The 25,920-nt window shown below is 47.5% G+C and overlaps 1 protein-coding gene across 1 annotated transcript; it reads right to left on the bottom strand.

The window, feature by feature from the left end:
- Window positions 1–20,286: 20,286 nt before the first annotated feature.
- Window positions 20,287–24,156, bottom strand: SOWAHB (sosondowah ankyrin repeat domain family member B). The gene has a single exon (XM_004596222.2). The coding sequence runs from the start codon at window positions 23,827–23,829 to the stop codon at window positions 21,550–21,552; it is 2,280 nt and encodes a 759-aa protein (XP_004596279.2). The 5' UTR covers window positions 23,830–24,156; the 3' UTR covers window positions 20,287–21,549.
- Window positions 24,157–25,920: the final 1,764 nt, after the last annotated feature.

Genomic DNA, 25,920 nt, shown 5'->3' with positions numbered 1-25,920 from the left:
TAGACTTGGTCTTGCAGAGAATAACAGTTCACATCCCAACCCTGCCCAGTCCTGGAAAGGCCCTGGTGTCGCACCAGCTTGAAATCCTGATGCCAGCTCTCAGCAAGGTACATGTCTCCACTACCAGGAGCTCAAGACACGTGTTTTCCAAGAAGAGCTGGTTGCACTTTGCTAACTCTCCTTCCTGGAAAGGACTCAATCGAGGTGGGTCTGCCAGATGAAGAGCCACAGGCGTTTGTTTCTACAAGTTGAGTGTTCTTGGGCACCTGTTGGCATTCACAAGCGACCTCCAACTCCTGGTTTCTCTTAGTGCTACCCACTGGTGTTTGAGTCTGGGCTCACAAGCTCTATCAGACAAGCTTTATTTTTCTCCCTAGCAATCAATCACTGTCCATCACTGTCTATCAAATCACAAGTTGGGAGTGGTGGGCCTTTGGCATTGCAGTTAACCAGCTGTTCTGGACATGTGCACCTCATACCCAAGAGCCTGGGCTCAAGGCCTGGCCCCATTTCCAATTCCTGCTTCCTCTTTCCTTTCCTTTTATTCATTCATTCTTTTTTTAAAAAGATATTTATTTATTTGAAAGGCAGCATTACACACACAGAGAGAGCAAAATCTTTCATATCTTTCATTCACTGGTTTACTTTCCAAATGGCCACAATAGCCAAGATCTGGAGCCCGGAACTATATCCAGGTTTCCCAGGTGGCTGCCAGGCGCTCAGGTCTTTTTTTTTTTTTTTAAAGATTTATTTATTTTATTACAAAGTCAGATATACAGAGAGCGGGAGAGACAGAGAGAAAGATCCTCCGTCCGATGATTCACTCCCCAAGTGAGCTGCAACAGCTGGTGCTGCGCCAATCCGATGCCGGGAACCTGGAACCCCCTCCAGGTCTCCCACGCGGGTGCAGGGTCCCAATGCATTGGGCGGTCCTCGACTGCTTTCCCAGGCCACAAGCAGGGAGCTGGATGGGAGGTGGAGCTGCCGGGATTAGAACCGGTGCCCACATGGGATCCCGGCGCGTTGAAGGCAAGGACCTTAGCTGCTAGGCCACGCCGCCGGGCCCCAGGAACTCAGGTCTTAAGCCATCATCAGCTACTTTTCTAGGTTCAGTAGCAAAGAGCCGGATCAGAAGTGGAGCAGCTGGGTAGGGAACCAGCACTCATATGGGATGCCAGCATTGGACGGCAGCTTAACGCAGTGCACCACAAGGCTGGTCCCTTCAGCTTCCTGCTAATGCATACCTTGGGAAGGAGGAAGTGACAGCTCAAGTACTTGGTTCCTGCCATACACACAGGAGACCTGGCTTAAGCTCTTAGTTCCTGGCTTCTGCCTGGCCTAGCCCTGACTATTGTGTGTACCTGGGGATATTCTTTCTCTCTTTCTTTCTTTTCACCCTTCCATCCTTCTTCTCCCTTTCAAATAAACAAAAAAATTTTGAAAATTACATATTAACCTATGGATTGGCTTTCTCTGTTCCTCTACTAGAAGGTAGGATCTGTGTAAGGATGTAGTTTTTATCTGTTTTGTTCTCTGGGCCTAAAACAGTGCTTGGCTCTTAGACCCTTACTGAGTTATTTAAAAAAATAAATAAATAAATTTGCTTTGTTTTTTATGATGTTTACATAGTTGAGAGGGATGCATGCCCATGTGGACCACCGACTAGGGCGGGAAAGGTTGAGGAATAGGGGGAAGTAGATGAGACAACTGCCTCCAAACTCATCTTTGTTTCTTGTATCTGGGGAAAATGAGAGGAGGAGAGAGGGCTTCTCCCAGCAACCCAATCACAGTAGTACCCAGGAATGAGGGAAGACCACCCAATGTCATCCCAGGGTTCCCAATGTAGAATATGCTCTAAGAGTACTGTTTAAATAGTTTTGGTAGTTCTGAGATGCTGTTTATTTCATTACTCCAAGACTGAATAAATCCTTCCAAGGTTCATTTGCTGACATAGTTCACCTTAGAGTCTCCATTCACCCAGATACTCACTGTCAAAACTTGACCGGGAGAGTTGTCCAGTTTGTCCTGCCCTTCATACTAGTCATCCTCTGCAGGCCTAAATGAACTGGTTGTCTGTCTCCCATGTACATCTGGGCGGGCCATCCACCACATAGGCCTCAGTAACTGAGCAGACCCAGTTCTGACACATGCACTCTACATTTCTGTGATTTTCACCATAGTTGGAGTCTGAGTCCAGTGATCCAGTTGGAAGTGTCCCCAAAGAAACCTTGCCAGAGACGACCCCAAGTTGACTCCTGTGTGTGCTTGCCAAAGTGGGATCTGGCTAATCCATCCCTCAGATCAGTCTACACTCACACACTGGTGGTTGCAATTGCTGGGTCAGTTCTGTCCACAGCCCCTTCTCATACACAAACCAATGGATGCCGCAGACCAGCCCAACCCTGCCCATCACACAATTAACCCTCACGCATACCAGCAGGAACTGAAGCCTAATCGGAGTAACATCCAATAATCCCTACCCGACCCACCCCCAATCATGGTTCCTGTACATGCTGGTATGTGCAGCAGACAGGTCCGATCTGTCCCACATCCCATTCTGCTCTCAGACATAGTAATGGGCATTAGAGCCTAGTTTAGCCCAACTAACTCCACTATCCATCCCAGACTCATTCTGGTGGATACCACTGCCTGTCCAGCCAGGTCCACCCCCACCCGTGGTTCTCATGCTCACTGCCAGGGGCTGCAGCCCATTAGAGGAGTGCCCACAGTTTCCCTACAAGGCCCACTCACAGTCCTGGATCTTGCACGTTCCAGGTGGTTCTGCAATCTAGCCTGACAGGACTTACCGCCAGTCCCAGCACTTTCTAGCTGATGCTGTGACAAAGTCCAGCCAGTCTGGCTCATACTCTGCCTCACACATGCACCAGTAGAAATGGTCACTTAGCACAGCCTGGCTTTCCCCTTCACCCAGCTCATATGCAGGTCAATAGGCTTTGTGGCCTTGCCCAGCCTGGTCTGTCCCCTGCATGAGAGTCTTAGCTCTCATGCTCACCAGTGGGAGTAGTGTCCCGTGCAGTGAAACCCCATGCAGCTCCCCTCCTAGGCTTACCCCTAATCCTGAGTCCTACATGTGTTAGTGGGTACTGCGTCCCAGACTGGCATGACTCGCCTCATCTCAGCATTCACCAGTAGATGCTGCATCCTGGCTCAGTTCACCATGTCCCCAGTTCCAGCTCATGCTGATGGGTGCTACAGCCTAGCCTAGCCTAGTCGGGTTCAGTGCGTGCCAAGACGGAGCCCAGCCTGTCTTCCACAGTCTAGCTCTCATGAGCACCAGTGGGTTCTGGAACCTAGCCCAGTCTGGCACACCCTAGATCCAGTCCATACTCATGCCAAGGGATGCTGCAGCCATGTCCAGACCAGTTCCTTGCCCCCATTTCAGCTCTTGCACTCACTAGTGGGAACTGCAGCCCACCAGGGGTGTCCCCTTAGTACCCTGAACAGGCCTGCGCCCAGCCACAGATCTTGCATGTGCTGGTGGTTTCTCTGACCCAGCCCAGCATAACCCACCACCCAGCTTGGCCTTTGCCATCATATGCTGCACCTTACCCTGGTCTGGCTTGCCATGTCCTGAGTCCCAACTCTTGCTGGTGGGTGTTATAGCCCAGCCTGCCCCCATCTCTGGCCTTCGTGCTGATAGGTGTGGTAACCTAGCCTAGCTCCGCCTTAATCAGTTACAGTTTGGTCTAGCCCTGCTGGGTTTGCGTCCCCAGAGCAAAACCACACACCTGCCTGCAAGTGAAGCAGCCCTGCCTGGCCTGACCAATACCCAGCTCACATGCTCACCAGTGGGAACAATGGCCCACCAGAGGAGTTGCCCAAGTTCCTCAACTAGGTTCATTCCCTGATCCCAGATCTCACATGTGCCAGCGTATGCTAGGCCCTTACCCAGCACAGCCTGTCCCCCAGTCTCCACCTTTATGTGAGCTGGTGGATGCTGCAGCCAAGTCCACCCCACATGCAAATCTTGGGTTTGCCTGGGGGTACTAAAGCCTGGACTTGCCCAACCTGTTCCCAACCACAATACCTACAAGTGTTGGTGAATTCCATGGTAATACCTAACTCAGTCGGTCACCAACCCAGCCCTCGAGTAGACCAGCTGGTATGGCAGTCCCACAAAAGTGAGCTCACAGTCGCCCACAGAACCTGCTCCCAGACCCAGTTCTTTTGCTTGCTGATTAGTGTCATGTCCAGCCCAACATGGTCCACACTTTACCCCGATACTCACTGGCAGATACTGTGGTCGACTCCTGCCAGGCACGCCCCCAGCCATGGCTCTTGTGTGTGCCAGTAGATAGTGGTTGATGCCAACCAGGTCTCCCATGTGGGCAGGTGTGCTGGTTTGGCCCAAAGGCCCTCAGGTTTTTCTCCTCTAAATCATCCGTCTTAGCCTTGTTATTTACCTACATGTGCAGGACCTGATTGGTGCAGTCCCTCAAAAGGCACTCCTCCCCTGTCACGTTCTCCCTCAGCCATCCTCACTCCCACACATCTCCAGACCCACTTCCCTGAGCAATCCACAGCTCTCCATGCCCACGAGCACTCCCGTGCAGGTCCCCACACCCTGTCTGTTGGCAAACCGGTGTCTGCCCCCAACATGTCTTTAAAAAAAAGTAGAATAGGCAACCATGCTGGCACACTAGTATAGTTAACACCAATTTAACATTAACCAGGCCCAGGATGTGGCCTGCTGTTATCTGCTTTTCTCTCAGCACTGTAATGCTTGCTTAGGTGCAATGCAACCTAGGCAGTTGCCTACAGCTGGAGAATGAATATTCTTTCTATGGGATGAATGATGGGTTTTGTTTTTTTTCCTGTGACCAGTTGAGGAAGAGGAGGGTGTGGCTGGTGGCTGACTCATTCAGGCAGGTGGCTATGGGTTCCAAGGTTCAGTGTTAGTCAAGGAATATTACTTAAGGAAGCAAGAGATGACAGGGGCAAAGAGGCACTCCTTTTCCATTTAATTTACTTACTTAACAGGCAGAAAGAGAGGGAGAGAGAGAAAGCTCTTCCATCTGATAGTCCACTTCCCAAGTGCCTGCCATAGTCAGGGCTGGACCCAGCCGAGGCCAGGAACCTGGAACTCCATCATGGCCTCCTGCATGCCTGGCAATGCCTCACGTTCTTGAGCCTTGATCTGCTGCCTCTCTTGGTACACAAGAGCAGAAAACTGGACTCAGAAACAAACGACTTGGGACTCAAACCCAATCACACCAATACAGATGTGGGTGTCCTAAAGAGCAGCACAACCAGTCCCCCAAAACTCCCAATCGCAGATTAGCCTAGAGAAGCTTGGGGCCCTCATCGTGGGTGTCACATAAAGCATGAAGCCCAAAGGGGTCGATGCATAGGTTGAGGCTCAAAGGCCTGGAGGTCGGAAGGGTGGTCAGAGACAGAGCAGGGGGAGTGGAGGGACAGGAAAACTCAAGAATTCCCACCCCTTACAGAGTTACATTCCCACCCCAATTCTGTTTCCTACTATTTCTCTTTAAACTACTGTTTTCAATTTAAAGTAAGGAAGATCATGTTATTGTTGACATTAGAAAACCTGGCATGGAAGCTTCTAAATTATAAGGAAATACTGAGATGGGGTAGGCAGGTAATAAAGTAACATTTTCCCCCTGCGTATTGTTGTCATACAACATGATCAATTCAATGCTATTGTGAGGCTGAATTTGAAACCTCTGAGTTTTTGTACCTATATTTCACCTTTGATTTTGAAAAATTTATAGTCACAGAAAGATTGCAAAACATTCTTTTTCTATATATAAGATTCCCCAGATGTAAACTTTTTCCATGTTTCTAATTTTCTCATTTTTCTCCCTTTGTAGAATTAATGTCACATTGCCCCTAAGCTTTCCTGCATACACCTCCTAAAAACGAGTCTCTTACCAAATCACAGGACAACAATCAACACCTTGAAACTCACATTGATCTTCTACCCAAATCACACTGGGCCGGTTTTCCCAGTAATGTCCTCGTGAGCACTTTGTAAGCAGGAGCTATACAAGAGTCCCTGCTGTGCTCGGTCACTGGCCAAGAACTACCCACCCAGCCTGCATTCCATGGTGGGACCTGCAGCTGGGTCTCCATCACCGTCTATCCTCTCCCCTCAGCAGGAGATGTGGATGGAGAATTCTATGGTCATCACAGGTGGCCTTCTTGTGGCCAAAGCAGAAAGGCCAGGGGGATCCTTGGGGGATCCTAGGGGTCCCTCCAGAACCCACCTGCATTGTTAAACCCATGCTGGCAACTCCTCCCTTTCAACATCTCGGTAGATAAGCCCCTTGATATTAAGTCAGGCTTTCTGTGATTTGTACTCAGAATTATTCCTGACATAATTGCCTAAAAATGGGAATGCCAGCTTTTTATACCTACACACACACACACACACACACACACACACACACACACTGCTGTCAAGGAAAGAGCTACAAATAAATTTTATAATACACAGTACACCTGTTTCCCTTGGCACTTTAATCACTTGGCAATATGTTTCAATGACTTTAACAGGCCTAACACTTTCCTTTAGCAACTATTTTCACAGGCTCATAGAAGGTTACAGTTGGAAGAAGCCTGAGAGCTTCTCATCTAAACGCCCTCACAGTTCATGTGATTTCAAGAATTGTGTTTACCAGTAAGAGAAGTCATGAGTTGGAAGAGTGATGTAATAGCCAGAGGCAGAAGCCATTGACCCCAGGTGTGAGGAGATAAAGGGTGCTTCAGTGACCTTAAAACAGTCTGCATATTTATGTGTCCATGAAACGTTATTCTACCCTGTCCCTTAGTGTCAAAATCAGCAAAAACTCTTCAGCTTTTAAATTTTAATTTAGGTATTAGGAAGGCAAGAGATAGAGAGTGAAGGAAAGAGTTCTCCCCTCAATTGGTTTGCTCTTCAAACACCTATAATTACCTGAGCAGGGCCAGGCTGAAGCCAGGTGCCAGGAGCCCAACCCAGGTCTCCAAGTATGTTTCTGCACATGTGCCTAAGCCATTGCCTGTTCCTCCCCATGATGCAGATTAGCAGGAATCTGGATCCAGGACCCACGTGCCCCGAGCAGCATATTAACAGCAAGGCCACACACAAGTCACTGAACTCTTCTTTTGCTATTGTAGGCGAAAGGATAGGAAAACCTTAAGGAACTTAACCTTGAATTTTCCCTCATTGTTACCGCAGTGTGGCGGAAGGCAGAACATCTTCTGTCAGTTTTATTGTAGGGTCCATCCCTTGCCAGAGTGTTACCAAGGCAAACAATACACCCCTTCTGTGCCTTGCTTTCCTCATCTGCAAAATGGGAACCATATAATGATTACTAACTCCTAAAGTAGGTGTGAATCCACGGGAACATATTAGGTATTATTACAAGTGTTCTTCAAAGAGTTAATAGAAAAATGAAATAAAAGGCTAAGTTTATTTTGGGGCAACTTTTTTTTAAGGGTATTGTTATTATTTACTTGAAAGGCAAAACTACAGAGAGAAGGGGAGACAGAGAAAGATCTTTCATCAGCTGGCTCACTCCCCAAATGCTGCAAAGGCTGGAACTAGCCCTCTCCGAAGTAGGAACCAGGAGCCTATTCCAGGTCTCCCACATGGGTGCAGGAGCTCAAGCACTTAGACCATCCTCTGCTGCTTTTTTCAAGTCATTAACAGGGACATGGATTGGAAGTAAAACAGTCTGGACACAAACTGGTGTCCATATGGGATGCCAGCACCATAGGTGGCAGCTTTATCCACTTTGTCAAAGCACTGGCCCTATGCATAGTTTTTTTTTCATCTTACAATTCTTTTTTAAAGATTTGTTTTATTTTTCTTGTAAATTCAGATTTACAGAGAGAAGGAGATACAGAGAGAAAGATCTTCCATCTGCTGGCTCACTCCCCAAGTGGCTGCAATGGCCAGAGATGAGATGATCCAAAGCCAAGGAGCCAGGAACTTCTTCCGGATCACCCATGCAGGTGCAGGGTCCCAAGGATTTGCGCCATCCTTGACTACTCTCCCAGGCCACAAGCAGGGAGCTGCATGGGAAGTGGAGCAGCCGGGATATGAACCAGTATCTGTATGGGATCCGACGAATGCAGCGAGGACTTTAGTCACTAGGCTATTATATTACACATTCTCCCCAAACTTTTTGAGAACCGTTTATATATACAGATTTCAAAACTTTTTAAAACCAAGAACAGCATCTTTCAATTCCATTTTCCATGAACTTTCAAAGCACCTTGCATTCTAATGATTAAAATGTGTTATGCTGAGCTACATACATTGATTGTCTAAAAGAATGGATTTGAGGCACTTGGCTTCAAAATGTCTACTGCAAGAGTGCAAGGGTTAATGAACTTCAGCTGTATCTTCCATGCACTCTGGGGCTCCAGCAGCATGACTTTCCATGGTTAGCAAGAGGCTAGACCCCAGACCTTTGTACTTTATGGACCTTTGGACCTGATATTGCAATAAAACAGGGTAGTTCATTTGGGAGGACTTTATTCATGTTGTCAAGATAAGTATTCCTTTTCCCAATCTTCCATCCACACCCTTCAGTGTGGAGTCATGATGCCTTAATAGGTTTTAAAGGATACAGCCAGCCCCACCCCCAAGCATCCAGAACACTGAAGCCAGAGCCCTGCTGCAGTCTCTGCAGATCCTTTCTTGGAAATTGAGAAAATGTTGCCACTCCAAGTGAACAGTACCACAAGGTCTGTACAACAGAGAGGAAATTTTGGAATCCAGTTGCCCATGTCTTTGGGGCTGAGGCAGTGGTGTAACAAGTGTGTATGCTCAGCTGTGCTCTGTGTGTGTGTGTGTAGGCAACAGAATCACATTCCAGCTACTCAAGGACCCAGAAAAGCTACTACACTCATCCTACTACTAAAAAAAACTAACTCTAAATAAATAATAATTAAAAAAAAACCTAACTCTAAGGCATACTCAGCAAACAGAAACAAATCTAATAATGAAAGGGTTGTGACATGTACTTTGAGACCAGTGAATTACTGCCAATACAGGCCAAGCTCTAAGGCTGATTCTGCATTGATTTATGAGCTGTTGGTGCAACAATTCATTCTTTAGGTTGAAAGGAAACAAGTCATTGTGACCCTTGGAAACTTAGTGGTGGAGCTTTCTGGAAAGTGTTCCTGACCTGCTCTGTCAGGATGGTTCAATCTTGACTGCAGACCATGCTAAACAAGACTTTTCTGAAAGTCAAATAAATTCCTTGCTTATGTTTACTAGACTGGGGTTAATGATGCTCTTTTTCTAAATAAAATCTAATTTTGTCCTACGGTGAGGAATCCAATTACCATCTTTCTGCATTATTTCTAACAGTAATGCAAACAATGAAAACTGAGTTATGGCAAAAATGTTGTTCCCCCTCCCTGGCTCTCAGGGAGACCGGGTGGCACAACAGGAAAAGCACTCAGGAATAATCCTGTGCCTATAAACCACCCGCAGGGTAACAAGAGACTATCACGTCCCTGCTCCTTACCCCCAGTTCTTGATTCATCCTTCACTCCACTGCAGATGTAGACCAAGGAGCTTCCACGCTTCTTGGCAGTGTGGATGCCAGGGACATAGTGAAGATTCTTGACCAGTAGGACAAATGAAGCAATCACTGTTGGCACAATGGAAAATATTAAAATGGACACACATGTAGGGAGAAGTTAAAGACCTAGACATGATCTCAGTTAGAATGTACAGGAACCTACCATCTGCCTGATATTGGCAGGACATGCATTCTGAGGTGTGTAATTTTTGGAGTGTGTGTGTGTGTGTGTGTGTGTGTGATTTGATCTTTGCAGTTCTCTGAGAAATGAACTCTTGTCTCTTTTTTTTTATTTGCAAGCAGGTAGATAGAAGAATAATGATGTGGCTTGTGTCAAATCAAGTGATTAAGTGTCAAGAAAGGTGGAAAGGCAACTCTGTCCCCTGCCAATGTGCCTAGAAAAGCAGCAGCTGATGGCCTACGGTGTTTGGACCCCTGTCGTCCCTGGGGGAGACCACGATGGAGTTCCTGAGGCCAGTGGAGGAGTATGAATCACTGATAAAAGATTGCTCCTTGGGCCCGGCGGCGTGGCCTAGCGGCTAAAGTCCTCTCCTTGAACGTGCTGCCAGGATCCCATATGGGCGCCGGTTCTAATCCCGGCAGCTCCACTTCCCATCCAGCTCCCTGCTTGTGGCCTGGGAAAGCAGTTGAGGACGGCCCAAAGCTTTGGGACCCTGCACCTGCATGGGAGACCCAGAAGAGGTTCCTGGTCCCGGCATCGGATTGGCGCGTACTGGCCCATTGCGGCTCACTTGGGGAGTGAAACATCGGATGGAAGATCTTCCTCTCTGTCTCTCCTCCTCTCTGTATATCCGGCTTTCCAATAATAATAAAAATCTTAAAAAAAAAAAAAAAAAGAAAAGAAAACGATTGCTCCTTCTCTCTGCCTTTCAAACAATGAATTCTCAAAAAAAAAAAGTTTTTGAAATCCATGAATAGTCTTTTCATAATACTCATTTTGTATGAAATTTTTGAAGACTAATATACTGAAAGATTGTTTAATTCAAAATTTAGGACATCCTCATTCCTTTTTATGACTGGAAGATGCTTCGCTGTGACTCTGTCCCTCTGTATATCTCTAAAATACATTTCCTGTAGTAGTGTTTCTTGGCCAAGGAGCTTCATAGGCGCCCAATTCTCAGATAAATCCAGTATGTCCAATAAACGGTTTGAGATATTTGTCATTAGCTTCCTGTCTAGGACTGGGAGAGGCTGTTAATGGTGCTTTGGGGCTGATGTGGGTTGGACTATAAGCCTAACCTACCATCAGTGGCATGTAATCTTACCAAGGGGCAAGCGTAGGCAGGGCATAGTGGTCTGGCGCTTCCCACACAGGAAGGGATGAATTCAGTTGATGATCTTGGCTGTGACTTCAAGGTCTTCAAAACAAAAAAGCCACCTGGCTAAGCTGTTCCTGGTTTTCAGAAATGGTGAGTTAATACACATTTGATTTTTTAAAATAATTAGTTTTGGGTAATTTGTTACACACTGATAGATAACTAATAAATTACAGTATGACATTTATGATGTCTGACCACAAGACCCTTTAAAAGGTCTAATGACACAGTTCACTGGCAACAAAAAGATACACAACTCAATGTAAGAGCTGTTCACACTCATTAGAACTGGCAAATAAATCGTAAAGTTCATTGTAGGCAGGACTCTCAAGGAAGATAGTTATCTTTCAGTATGGTTAAATTTGCTGACAAATTAGCTTATAAAGAAGACAAAAGCCGAAAACTGCCTTTGAGAAAACAGCTAAGAAATACAGCAGTCTCATGATTAATTTTACTGAAGTATTTACAATGGTATCAGTTGCAAGAAATGATAAAATTGCCAAAGAGTGAGGGAATAGTTAAGAAAATGACCAGATAATAATATCATGGCATACTTTCTGGTCATTAAAATGTAAACAAAGAAAATGCTTTTAAAATGAAATATGCTATTATAGAAAATTTTAGAAAGTAAAGTAAAATATTCATGCTCATTAGAATTACGCAATTCAAAATTAGATGGGAATGTATGGAATTATGAACTTATTACTCTGTATATTTTGTTGAGTATGGTTGAATTGTTGAAGCAATTATTGAGAAATAAAACTAACATAGAGATACTACTTAAATAAAGGATCTGAATGGCCTACATAATCAACCATATTTTACATTCCTTTATTCCTTCTCCATCAAAATGTTGAAAGATAAAGTAATTCTAAAATGCCCTCCCTGTTAGGAATAATTAGGATGAAAACCACACCAAGGATACTGGTCTATTATTTATTATAATCAAGCATAAAAAGTAGTCTCTAACACTATCTGCTGGCCTACTCCCTGAATGCCTGCCACAACCCAAAATCAGGGGCAGGGAGCCTCACCCTGCTTTCCCACGTGGGCCATAGGTGTTCAGCTGAGACATTACTGCTACCTCCCAGGGACTACATGAGCAGGAAAGTGGAGTCAGTATCCAGAGCTTGGAACCAAACCCAGCCAGGTACTTCAATTGGCCAAATGCCCACTCCAGCAAGGAAGTAGTCTTAGCACAGTTTAAAAGCTAAGCTATTTAGCATCTACCTCATTGACTGCTAAAAGGTAGCAGTAAAGTGAAAGCCTGGCACACAGGTCATTTCCCCATTGTCCACTTTTCTGCCATCTGAAAACCTAACCTTTCTTTGTCTTGAACTCTACTACTCAGTTCAACTGAAAAAGTCACTGTGATATATCAGGCAATAAAGTGAGTTGGTAATTACTGTGTAAAGCATGCTATTGCTCCCATTATAAATTCTAAGCATAAAATAAATGCAAATTTATAAAACCCACCCTTTCAATTACCAACTTTAGTTTTAGACAATGAAAATGCCATTATAGTTAACAAGCACTCTACACTTGAGGATCTTGCATTACTTTTTGAAACACATATATTGCTTTTGGTCTACTTTCAGTGAAGTTTAAGAAGGTTCTATTAACGAGAGACATTTATAAATCAAAACAATCCATTTTCCAAATAATGGGAATATTTATTGTGATGCCATCACACATTGCAAAATACTTCACTCCTCTCCATAGAATATTTCCGTTTTCTTTTAAGAATTTCAACAGCTCATGACTTCAAAGCCCTTTGCTGTCATAAGCCAGGATGTAAATTCTGTGTCTTTCAATGTGTAAGACACAGGAATTTTCCTTTCTTAACCCAGAAAATAAGTAAAAGCATAAGGAATTTTGAGCTTAAGGAAATACCACACACAGACTTCCCAAATTGAATTGCATCAGAAGTGTACCAAAGTAACAGAGAAAACAACCAGGGCAGGCAAAAATCCAGGCCTGCTTCCAGAATGCTGAAACTACTGGGTAATTCTGCTGTGCCTGCCTGGCTCTTGGTTATCGGTTTCTAACAGGAAGCTATCTGGCCTTGCAAGAGCTCAAGAAGGGGTAAGGTAACCCACAAGGAAGAATGTAGGGCTATGGATAGGTGGCATCTGATGCAACTGCCAAAGGATGCCTATCTTTGCCTTGTGCAGAAAATTAATGCTTTTCCCTCATCAAAGGATGTCCCAGGATCAGGAATTTGAGTGGTCTTGAGGTAAGCCACTAACATGCAGACACTGTCTTTACTAACAGAGAACTCGTCAATAAATGCACTGACTCCTAGCTGTAACAACCAATGCCCATGCACTGTGCTCACTGTGCTACAGTGCAGGTCAGTGAGGAGGGGCAGTGATATAGAACACCTCTAACATCAACAACTAAAACTTCAAGTCCAAATGCTGACTACTAGAAAACAGTTTTGAATCTCAACCCCTTTGTTAGTTGCTGACCACATTCTACAATTGACCAGAAAGAGCAGATCAGAAAAAAAAAAATCTTTGAGAAATCATCCACATGGAATTCACTGCTGTGAATGTGTATATTCCAGACTCAGCTTTCCCATGATGTTGTGCCAGGGAATGGGAAACCAGTCAGGGTAATTCAGAGCCATGTTTTGTGATCTGTCTGCAATGCACAGGCAGTAGGCTAATTGCTCATTACTACAAAACCTTACTTTGTTCATATGCCCCTTGGGAATGGAGACTTTAAATCATTGTTGTGAGGGTATATGGCCTCGGGACAACACAACAGCAACCTTCTGTTCTTATTTTCCCTTTTTTTCTGATTAGTAAGTAATATGCCTTTTAACTCTGTCCTTGTTGAAGGTGGGAAGTGGACCTCATGCTGCCAATAGTCCTCCAGTCCTCCTTTTTATCGCTCTCATGTCCTCACAAACTCAGTGCTCACAGAGATGGCCTGTTTGGTGTGTCTCTGGTTAGCATCCAACCAGGCAGAAAAGTGAAAGTAAGAACGTGCACTCAAGGCCCTGCATGATAATCTAGTAGCTAAGTCCTTGCCTTGTATGTGCTGGTATCCCACATCAGCACCAGTTTATATCCTGGCTGCTTGCTCCACTTCCCATCCAGTTCCCTGCCTGTGACCCTGGAAAGCAGTTGAGGACAGCCCAAAGCCTTGGGACCCTTTGCCCACATGGGAACCTAGAAGAAGCTTCTGGCTCCTGGCTTCAAATTAGCTCAGCTCCAGTCATTGCAGCCACTTAGGGAGTGAACGAGCAGATTAAAGATCTTTCTCTCTGTAGATCTGCCTTCCCAATAAAATAAATAAATCTTAAAAAAAAAAAAAAGAAAGAAAAGGAAAGAAAAGAAAAGAAAAGAATGTGCAGGCAACACGTAGCACTGTAAAGGCGTGGTTATTCCTACCTCCTGTTCCAGAATGGTCACTGGTTCTCCCCCAAGACCATCAGTCCCAGCAGAGTGAAATCTGGTTCTACTCACATTTTAGGATCCTTTCTGATCAGAAACTTCCAATGCCTTGATCTATCAGAAATGTCCAATGTCTTGATCTAGCTGCCCTTATGTATGTTAGTAAGCCTTAAAAAGCTCTCAGCCCTCAAAACATGAAGGACAGGAGACTTTCTGACCCAATTCCCCAAGGCCACGGAATGAAATTCTTCTTTGGTTCCCACTTGCCTGGCCTACTGTGTTAGGCCAGTAGGCACAATTCTGTTTCTAAGTGCTTCTTCCTCTTTAATGCAAGTTTTTAAAGCAGAGCAGAGGAATCAGCTGGTAGCTAGGGATTCAGGAATCCTGTTTTCACATCTTTAGAGGAGCTAGAGGTCATTAGGTTAGTGAGTTTCAACCCAGCTCAGCAAGATAGCATCTTGACCAAGTTAGTTGAATTCTGATGATGGAAGTTTGTTGTAAAGTCGACTCTAGGTGAATTTTCTAAATTCTTTGTATGATAATGGATTTACTCTCTGGATTGCGCACACAATCACTTTGCTACCAGCCTCTCTTCTGGCCAGTACTAAGTTTCAGCTCCAGGCCACACCAAAGCTGCTAATTTGATGGGTGTTAGTTTACCTGACTTCAATTAGATGTAATTCTATTTAATGACATAGCATAATCGCAAATGAGTGTTATACACTAGAGATAGCTGAATGGTCTTTTTCATTTGAAATGAGAACCACAAGCAGCTTTTTATGAAGAAGCCTACCGGTAAGATAGAGTGTTTTCATTCATCAGTAAGTTTTGTTTTCATGGCACCTTCTCAATCAACTGGCAGATCTGTCTTGTGCATGATGGAAATAGAAGTGAGCTACAGCCTTCCTAATAAGAACAACAAACAGAGGTGGAGGATCTTCCAGCTGCCAGGCATCTTCTATGGGCTTTGCATTAAATGCACTCAACCGTCTCCAAAAAAACCTCTCTTACAATGCTATGAATATTGGTTCTATCTTACAAATGAGAAAACAGAGCTGCTTCAAGTCTTGTCTAAGCCAGGATAGGAGCCCATGCCACCTGGCTTCATTGCTGTGATCTGCAGTGCTTACACCATCCGGCCTCACACTAAACGCTTTGGGTTTGTCAGGACATGCTCAAAGCCAAGTACATGTGGCGGTGCTGCTAGGACAAGCAGCTGGGACAGGGGTTGATTTTCTACACGTCCATTCAGTGCCCCCATGGTGGGGGTGACCCTTGCAGGGTGTTTACAGGAGAAGTTGCAGCCGGGTGGTAGCACCCCGTAGCAGTGGGTAGACCCGTCTCTGCTTCGGTTCCTTCACAAAGTTTGGAGCATCTCTGCTTCTGTAAACGTGTTAGCTGATTGACTTAAGGTTGGGTCTGAACCTAACTTGATTGGATTTGTATTGCACACCAAACAGAATGTGGTCCACTGATTGGATGATTTGAGGGGGGAAAAAATCCCTGTCTGTTAAGTACCAATGGGAGATTAAAAACTCCTGACTTCTACCATGCGCCGTTTTGGATCCTGAAGGGTAGTGGGAAGTGTAGCTGCCCTCGCCAAGCTTTGCTAATGAAATTACTCCTTATATCCTCCACCTGTGTCACATGAGTTCTCTTGCTCTCAGAAACAAATTCAAGAAGAGATGTGGAAAAAGATAAGCAGAAAAACAAGTTATTCCCAAGCAAAAATACATGCTCACGGAATATATGCAAGCAAGCTAGAGATAGCGTTGTTGGAAGCCAGGTTTTGTGCTATCTGGAGGCATTGGGGTGGTGGCTGGGGCAAACCTAGCTGAATATTCAAGGAGGTAGGGCTTGGGGTGCACTCTGGGTACCACCCATTTCCACAGCCTTTTATGGAGACCTCAGAAGTATTATACCATCAGCTATAATTTTATTATAATGACATAAAAGTCAACGGCAGGACACAGCCTGCAATCACTTTGGGTATCTCTAGCAGGTGTGAGCTCTGAGCATTGAACTCCATTTGCTCAGAAGGCATGTGGCTGGGGTGGTGCACCCGAGGGTACTGTGCAGGTGCTGGCAATCCTCAGCTCCGCTCTGCCGGCTGCTTCCCTACTGCACTGCTGTGAGCTTCAGTGGCCTTCACCGCAAGGAAGGAGCTCGAGTAAGGATCCTGAACACCATAGAGGTGAGAGAAAATGCAGAGACCACTTCCCATCTTACTTAATTCTTTCTGATTCAGCCCCCTCTAAACCAGTCTTCCTCTGTGTGTTTAATCTCATCTCCCTATAGAGCTCCTGGAATCCCCATTCCTAAAATTCCCAGTGTGAAATGAAGACAATATGATGGCTTATCCAGTCTTTGCTTTCAGTTTCTCTCCCTCATGGCAGCAAGTGGATTTGTTTCTCTCCAGCCTGTATGTCACGGTGCCCCCTGCACTGAACTGTCAATAGCTACCCATCAGGGGTTTGCAGATTTATACAGAAATTTTTGTTGTGGTTGCAGAACTCTGGGAATATGCTAAAAACAAGTGAGCTGTATGTTTTTAGTAGATGAATGATTTGGTTTGTGAATTATATCTCCAAATGATATGATTTATGAATTATATTTCTAAAAAATTAACACAATTCATAAAGGACTCAAATTCCTGTGACTGCCCCTTCTGTGTGTAGCATCTGGACCTTCCCCGTCTTCATCTCTTTCCACACTTCTCTGCTGCCCAAACACAATCTGAGGCTCTGCTCACATCCTCCCCTCACCTGGAATATTTTTCCAGCACTTTCTTCTTCTTTTTCCTTTTCAAACTTATATACACAGTTTTAAGAGCATAATGATACTATTTACTCTATTTCCCTCCCTCCCTCATTCTCAGCCTTCTGCTTCCATTTCTTATTCAGAATTTTACAATGAAAAAAATAATTTTACAATGACATACTTACAATTTATTTAATAATCACAAGCTTAACCTTCCACTACATTAAAAAAAATTCAACTATAGTAGAAAAATCACTGTCCCTCAAGAGTATAGACAAGTGTTACAAACAAAAACCTGGGCCTGGCACAGAGGCTCAGTTGGCTAATCCTTCCCTTGTAAGCTCCAGCATCCCATATGCACACAGGTTTGGTTTCCGGCTGCTCCGCTTCCCATCCAGCTCCCTGTTGGTGGCCTGGGAAAGCAGAGGAGGGTGGCCCAAAGCCTTGGGACCCTACAACCACTTGGGAAACCCAGAAGAGGCTGCTGGCTTCAGATTAGCTCAGCTCCGGCCATTGCAATCATTTGGGGAGTGAACCAGTGGATAGAAGATCTTTCTTTTAGTCTTTCTTTTTTTCTGTAAATCTGATTTTCCAAAATTAAAAATCATCATAATAATAAAACTTAATCTCAGGACCCTAGTGCTAGTGCCCAGGACTCTCTTCTCCACCTGGCCCTCCAAAGCCGAACTTCTTCTTTCTTTAGGATGTACTTCTTTATTTTCAAGCAGTCACAGTAGGGGAAGGCAGTATTGGAGACAGACAAATCTTCCATGCACTAGTTCACATTCCTCAGATGGCTGCATCAGCCAGGACTAGGCCAGGCCAAAGCCACAAGCTTCATTTTGTCTCCCTGTATGGGTAGCAGGGGCACAAACCTGGGCCATCCTCTGCTGCTTTTCTAGGCCATTAGCAGGCAGCCAGATCAGAAGCAGAGAAGCCAGGACTTGAACTGATGCACATGTAGGATGCCAGCATTGCGGGTGGTAGCTTTACCTGCTGCACCGTAACATCAGCTCCCAACGAGTTTCTTTATTACCTCCTGATGTCTTTAGTCCAGCAAAACACTATCAGAGCAGGAAGCTACATATCTTGTTCAATAGATAACCAATAAACACAGAGCCTGGCACATAGAAAATATGCCATGAATATCTCTGTGTATTCTTGTAGTGCTGACTCTCACACTGACCCACTCACTCATTGTGCTGGACTCACTTCCATTTTCCCACCCTTAAATCACTTTTTCTCAATAAATGAGGAGCTCTGGAAAGCAGAATTTTGTAGATTCTCTGTAAGTATCTGATAAATTTAGATGAATTAAAAATATATTTTTAAGCTCCAGATGTTTAAAGTCTTCAGAATAATTAAAACACAGAATTTCTTTAAATTCTTTATCAGTATTTCAAAAAGCTTATGGGGAAATGAAATTCAACAATAAGTTTATTTTACTAGCTATATATATATATATGGTTTTTCCATAATACACATTTTTATAGGAACTTCTTGAAGATCTGGAGTAGTGTTTAAAATTGTTAAGCTGCAGTGTACATACTATTATAAAGATTCTCATTACATAAGATTTCTTTGGGGGGGGGACCAGCACGGTGGCACAGCAAGCCAATCGTCTGCCAGTGTCATTGGCATCTCATATGAATGCTGGTTCAAGTCCCAGCTGCTCTATTTCCAATCCAGCTCCCTTATGGTCTGGAAAAATGGTGTAGGCTGGCCCAAGTGCTTGCACCCATGTGGGAGACCTGAAAGAGGCTCTTGGCTTCAGATGACTCAGCTCTGGTCCTTACAGCCATTTGGGAAGAGGGCCAACAGTTGGAAGATCCCTCCACCTCTCTCTCTCCTTCTCTTTTTAAATCTGCCTTTCAAATAAAAATAAATGAATCTTCAAAAAAATGTTTTATTCTTTGAAATGCAGAGACACAAAGGAATAGAGATGGAGAAAGATCTTTCACTACTTGATTCCTTAAATACAACAGCCAGGGCTGAGGTCAAAGTCAGGAGTCAGGGTCTCCTACATGGGTGGCAAAAACTCAAAATAGCTGAGCCTTCACCTGTTGCTTCCCAGGGTGCACATTGGCAGGAGGTTGGACTCCAGAGTGGAGCCTGGACCCCAATCCAGCCAGATGGATACGGGATACATTGGGCATCCTAAGTAACATCCTTAGCCTTTGAGCCTAATGCCAGCCCCCGCTATGAGGATTCTGAGGATGCAGTTTTGGGTGTGTTTGCCCTGGAACACTCACCCAGGCTGTGACACTTTAGCTCTGCTTTGAGGAATTTGTACATTTATCAGGAATGCAGCAAAAGATAAAAAAATGAGAGACAGGGCCATGAGCCCCAGTGTATCTCCTGTGGCATCCAGTGCAGAGCTGGTGATGGGGCAGGCTGTGGGCAGGCGGGCTAGGACAGTGTGCTGGGCCCAACAAAGCCTTCCAGACCAGATTTCACATTATCAGCAGGAGGGCGGCAAGATCTGGTCTGTGTTTTGCTCTGCTCTAAATGCCCTCTCTGCCCTAACCCCTCCCAGCACACTGCAGCCAGTCCTGGTGCAGGGTAAGTCACACACTGAAGCACAAGCCAAGAATGCAGTCTAACTCACAGAGCAGGTTTCTTGGGAAGGCCAGTATCACTCACATAAAGGTTCCTGGTTTCCATGAAGCCCTCCTGGATTTCCCCAGCCCAAAGTGATTTCTACTCCAAGCCTTTCCACTGCATATTCTCACACCCAGGATACCCTGAGCAGTTTCCCTTGCCTTACACTTGCTTCTCCTCAGCCCTGCAACCACCTTCTCTTATTCTCCCATGCCTCATTTTACAGGCTTTTATCTGAAGTCATGCAGATATCCTGGGAGCACAATACGATGTAAAGCAATAAAGAATAAGTATTTTTACATTTTAAATTTCAAAAGTGGAAAAGTCACATCCGGCTTACCTTGATAAATCTCACAGAACATAGGGACTATATCAGTGGAATAGATGGAAGCAGTGATAATATTAGAGCAAAGTAAAAACAATTCATTGGGTTTCAAAGAAGCTGACAGCTACATAGATACTTCCCTTATATTTTTCAAATATTCATCTCTCCACATAGTGTCTAACCATCTGTTTTACTTGATTTGCCAAAGTTTTCATCTCTTACATAGATCTTTTGGGGGGACAAAAAGTCCTTAATTTATTTATGATACCTATTTTTTGGTTTGTTTTTCAGTCAAAGAGATATATTTATTTCAGCACAAAGTAAAAATACAAAGAAACAAAAATATTTGACACTCACTGAGACACAATTTGGTGAAGAACATTAACAATAATCAACATACGTATAATAAATTATAAAGATCTATTGATCTTACAATGAGGAAAGATAACAAGAAACACAAAAATATTATAAAATTATAGCATCATACCACTGTCAATGAAAACATTGCCATGAAAATATTCACTATTTCCAGTTGAACATTTAATTTTTCAGCACTGTTTGAATGGACTTCCCATTTATATACTAGACATACTCTCACTGCAGGGTCACAGGATGACCAGTTGTATCTCTGGGCAATTAAATGGAGCACTCACTGCTGGTTAGATACACAGTACTTCATGGCTAATATTTCATTTTAATTGGCAATAAGTTTAGTGCAAATAATGTTGTGTTTAGCAGCTTGGAAAAGTCCTGGTGGGGAGGCAGTCTCTTCCTACTAGGAATGTTGGCCATTCAAACCCAGAGGAGGCTACGAATAGTAATTCTGTTGCTTGCTATGTGGGGAGACATTATACAAATGAGCCACATGGGTCTTACCTTTGGAAAATTCTCTTTGGATGGACAGAGGAAATCAGGGCGTGGATGCCAATCCTTTCCCCCTAGAGTGGAGTCAAGGCGGCAGGTGGATCTCACCCAATTGCTTCTCTCAGCAGGGGACTCAGGGCCAGAGCTGAGGGGTCTCCTATATGAAATCCTACTCTCCAGTGAGAATTTTATTACACTGATTTGAATGCCAAAAATGGAAGGGGAGAATGGGCAGCCATGTGCAAGCAAACCTGGTGTTCCCGAGTCTCAGCCAACATTTCTAGTCCAAATGAATGAAAGCCGTGGGGCCGCTAGCCAGAGCAGCTTTGTGTCTGATCTTCACCAACCCCTCATATTGCCGCTGCACCAAACCAGGTGGCTTCCTGTGCCCAGATCCACAGTGCCAAGGGGAAAATGAGGCCATTTGTTGGAGTTCCAGCACCTCACTCTCCACTTCTTGTGCAGATTTCAGTAACCCCAAGATTTCAACCTTTACCATGCCCAGGTGACCCTGGAGGTCCAGGAAGTGCTGACTAAACACCCAGGCAAGTCCATGCAAGGTGGGTGACCCCTCTCCTGCAGAACCTCTCAGCAGCTCTCTGTCTCCCCATCTCCCCTGCCCACTCCCGCCCTGCCAAGGCTCCCTGAGTAGCTCGAGGAAGAGGCTGTGTTCATGGCACCTGAAAGCAGGGGCATCAGTCACTGCACTCTTCTCTTTCCCTGGCAGCTGGGAATTTCTCGTGGTGGTTGGCCAACTTCCATTTGCTGTGCTGACTTTTGAGGAGTGCGGCCAAGGAGGTCTTGCGGGTGACATTCCTAGCCACGTCCCGACTCTTGGTCTTCCGGGAAGGGGAAGAACTGTGCACTAAAGGAGACACGGGGAAAATGGGCTTGCCCCGAGGGGCTCCTAGGAGCTGCCAGATCTCCCCAGAGGTGTTACTGGTCAGGTACTGCCAGGGCTTCTTCCCACTGCAATCCCGCACATTCACCCGGCAAGCCAGCCTTTGCACCAGCATCTTGATGACCCCGTGGTGCCCATGAATGGCTGCCAGGTGCAGTGGGGTGTACCCACAACTGGACCTGACGTTGACATCCAGAGCAATCCCGACCTTGTGTGCTTCTAAAAGCAACTTCTGCAGAGCCCACAGGGTGCCATGCTTGGCTATCCAGTGCAGGGCCGTGTAGCCGGTCAGGAAGTCTTTGTGCAAAGCCAGCTGTGGATCCTCCTGGAACAAAGCCAGTACATTGTTCCAAGAGCCGCAGGCTAGCATCACAATCCACTGGTGCTCCCGGGCTTCGAGAGGTACCAGGGACGGAGGCTTGTGTTCGGTTCTGTGGGGCACCCAGGATGCAGGCCTCTCCACACTGTGCGCGCGGCCCTTCTCCACCACAGCTGGCCTGAGTTCTGTGAGTCTGAAGGTCAACGCAGCATCCACCCGGGGGCTGGATGCCGGTCCTGTCCTGGAGGGCTTCCGGGGCCGAGGTGGGCGCCGGCTCTTCAGCGGCCGCTCCTCCCCAGGGTACTCCTCATCGGAGGATGACAGGGTGGCTCTGCCTGCCCGAGAGCTCCTGCGGAGGGACCGCCTGAGCTTGGGCTGCTCTGCAAGGCCATTAGCCGGGGCAGTGGCAGGAACCTGCTGGGAGGAGTGGCCCGCCTCTCTTTCGCAGAGGCCCTGTGGGCTGTGGCCCGGGCTGCCTGTGACCTTGAAAGACTCAGTAAGGTGCTGGGCTGGAGTCTTGGGCTGGCCCCAAGCCGGGGTGCCCGGAGCCATGGGCACCCCCTCCTCGGAAACCCCCGGGGAGTCCTTGGGCGCACTGCTGCTCTCCTCACTACCGTGACTGTCCTGGTCCACGAAGTCATGCAGATCCTGGAGCGACAGCTGACAACGAATGCTGCGAAACACATTCAGTGGAGGAAGGTCTCCAAGCCGGGACTCGGAGGCCTCGTCGGGAATTACAGTCACGTGGCCAGGAGAGGAAAGCGAGGGATCTTTAGCCGATGGTGAGGGGCTGAGCTCCAACGACGGCTGCAGGAAGTCGTCTGGCAGCACCGACCAAGCCCGCACGGGGCCCGGAGCCCGCTCCTCTAGTCTCTGTGGGTGTTTGGCCACCCACTCGCGGGTACGCCGCCGCTGCAGTTCCAAGGTCGAAAGATGCGGGGAGCCGGCGCTCAGCGGCTCGGGCGGCTCCTCGATGGCGTCCGGGCCCTGCTGTAGGACCGGCGGGGAAGCCCCGCGGCCAGCAGCCCCGACGGGGGCAGCAGGTGAGCTCGGCGCCGCCGGAGGAGTCCTGCGCTGCTCCGGGACAGGTGACGTCCGCAGCGGCCCCGGGGTTGCGGTGCCGGGGTCCGGCAGCACGCCGGGCTGTGGCAGCTGCTCTCCGGGGAGCGCTCCCAGGCCGTTTTGCAGGCACTCCCAGCAGCAGCGGCCCTGCGTCTCCGCCGCGGCACACCTGACCGCGACCTGGGCAGCGGCCCCGGATCCCGGGCTGCACCGCCGCCCTCCGCCTCCGCCGCTTTTCCCGGGCTCCTGCTGCCGGGTGCCGCTGGCCGGGAGGCCATTGCACCGGGCGTCCGCCGCTGGGACTGCGGCACCTGCTGGCTCCGCCTCCGGCTCCTTCTCGCGCCGCCGCCGCTGTTGCCTCTTGGGCTGCGGCGGCCCCCGGGGCGCAGCTTCCCCTACAGGGGTGGCGGCCGCGGGCGGCTCGCGGGGTCGCTGCAACCCCTCCTCGCCCAGAAGGTCCCGGTACCTCCTCTTGAGCACCACGCACTTGGTGCCGTCGGGGTCCACGCGCACTGCGGCGACCGAGTTGACGAAGCCCTTGAAGAGCTCGCGGCGACGCTGGTGCTCGCTCGGGGGCGCGTCGGGGTCTCGGAGGAAGCTCTTGAAGTGGCTCAGCAAGGAGGCGTTGGTCACTCGGCCCCCAGCCTGGCACAGGAAGTCCAGCAGTGCCTCCTGGCTCAGCTCACGGGCCATCGCAGCCTCGTTGTCCCCTCTCTCCACACTGTCGGCGTCTGGCTCCACGGGCGCTCTTTCCCGGCAGCGGAAGCCCTGGCCCAGAGAGGGTCACTTGCTCCCGGGGCGGCACCCCTCGTCTCCATCAAGCCACCAAGCCCAGCGTGCAGCCCGCGGCCCCCGTGAGCGGCGGGAGGGCTCTGGGTCCACGCGGGAGGCGATCCCAGGGCTGAGCTGCTGCTAGCCACCTAGGTGGGCAGAGGGCGGCTCCCGGGTCGCCGCTGGGCGAGACGCGGGCCTCTGGCAGCCAGTCCCTGCGGCGAAAGTTCCCGGGATAGGTTGGAATCGGTTTCACCTGCGCCTTGGTGACGCCTCCTCCCTCTGGGCTATAGGGGGAAGGGCCTGGCCCGCCTCCTGCAGTCCCTCCGCCCTCCCTGGTTTCCCCCACCCCCACCCCCAGTCACCCATCCCAGATGAGTCAGGCGGGTCGGAGCCCCAGGGAGTGCCTGGGGGTGAGGTCCGGAGCGAACCGGGAGCCGGCCAGTGGAAGCCAGGCACGCAGGCAGGCAGGCAGGTAAGCGACTTGCTGCTCCTCCAAGGCTTTGCCACGTAGGAAAGAAGCCCTAAGACACTGGGCTCCTGTTCTTTCCCTGCGCCACAAAGTTACGGCGCAAGTGCACAGGTAGGGGCGGGGAGGTGAGGGTCGGGGTGCCTGCAGGCGCTCTGTGAGCCTTCCTGAAGGTGCACTGCCGCGCTCTCGCCCTCGGCAAGTGAGTTTTAGATTACCCCGCGAAATTTGCCCGATCCAAACCAAGTGTTCCCGGATGCGGGGAGGACCGGCAGGATTTGCTACCCTGGCTGGACTCCGAGTTGTGCCGAAGTCACCCGCCGATGTCTGGGGGTTCATTGCCCCTGTAGTTGGAAGGAACAAGAGTGATGTGGTGGCACTCTGGGAGGTCCCGGGTTAACTGTATTTACTCACGCACGGAGGAGCATCGTGTAGGCGCCTCTATGTGGCTTAGTGGTGAGATCTCGGGTTTGTAAGGTAGCGCTTCTGTTTTCTGGCTCTTTTTTTTTTTTTTTTTTTTTTTAGGGGAGGGAGAAAACTTCCTATTTGTTGGTCCTCTTCTCCATCCACGGACCCACACACAGCAGCCCAAACTAGGCCTTACTGAAGCCAGGTGTCCAAAACTCAATCCAGGTCGCCCATGTGGATGGCAGGGACCCAGCTTAAGTGAGCCAGCACCTACTGTCTCCCAAGGTGCACGCTGGCAGGGAGCTGGAGCTGGAAGACAGGTCCTCAGACATTCAAGAAATGTGTCAGTGTGTTAGCCCTGTCCTGAGAGTATCTCACTGTGCTTGCTCAAGAGCCTTTGCTTGGTTTATCTGCAGCCCCCTTCCAACCTTTTCTTTGGCTTTGCTTTCTTCTTTGTTTCCATAACATTTCACACTGTGTTCCCACCCTGGGCTCCAACCCTGCTGGTAATCCTTTCAAGTCTGCCGCATTTCCTATTATAAAGTCTCTGTTTGCTTCTTGCCTAGCATTTGTCACTCCATTTTATTTTTTAAGATTTTTTTGTTTGTTTTTAGAACGGCAGATTTACAGAGAAAAGGAGAGACAGAGAGGAAGATCTTTCATCCACTGATTCACTCCCCAAGTGGCTGCAATGGCTGGAGCTAAGCTGATCTGAGGCCAGAAGCCAGGAGCCTGTTCTGGGTCTCCCACGTGGGTTCAGGGTCTCAAGGGCTTGTGCCATGCTCTATTACTTTCCCAGGTCACAAACAGAAAGCTGGATGGGAAGTGGGGCAGCTGGAATATGAACTGGCACCCATATGGGATGCCAGTAGTTGTAGGCGAAGGATTAACCAATTGAATCATCACACCGACCCATGTCACTCCCGTTTCTTGATCTTCCTTCTTTTTTTACTTTTTTTCTTCTGTATCACCATATCTGACTGTTCATGAATCTTGACTCTTCTTTTCTTTCTTTCTTTCTTTCTTTCTTTCTTTCTTTCTTTCCTTCTCTTTTTATTTTATTTTATTTTTTGGTAGCAGAAACAATTTATTTTGAGACAGAGATCTATCATCTGCTGGTTTACTCTCCAAATGCC

The sequence above is a fragment of the Ochotona princeps genome, chromosome 7, assembly GCF_030435755.1.
Source record: "Ochotona princeps isolate mOchPri1 chromosome 7, mOchPri1.hap1, whole genome shotgun sequence".
In the NCBI taxonomy this organism is placed as follows: Eukaryota; Metazoa; Chordata; class Mammalia; order Lagomorpha; family Ochotonidae; genus Ochotona; species Ochotona princeps.
This window is presented reverse-complemented; position numbering and strand designations above follow the sequence as displayed.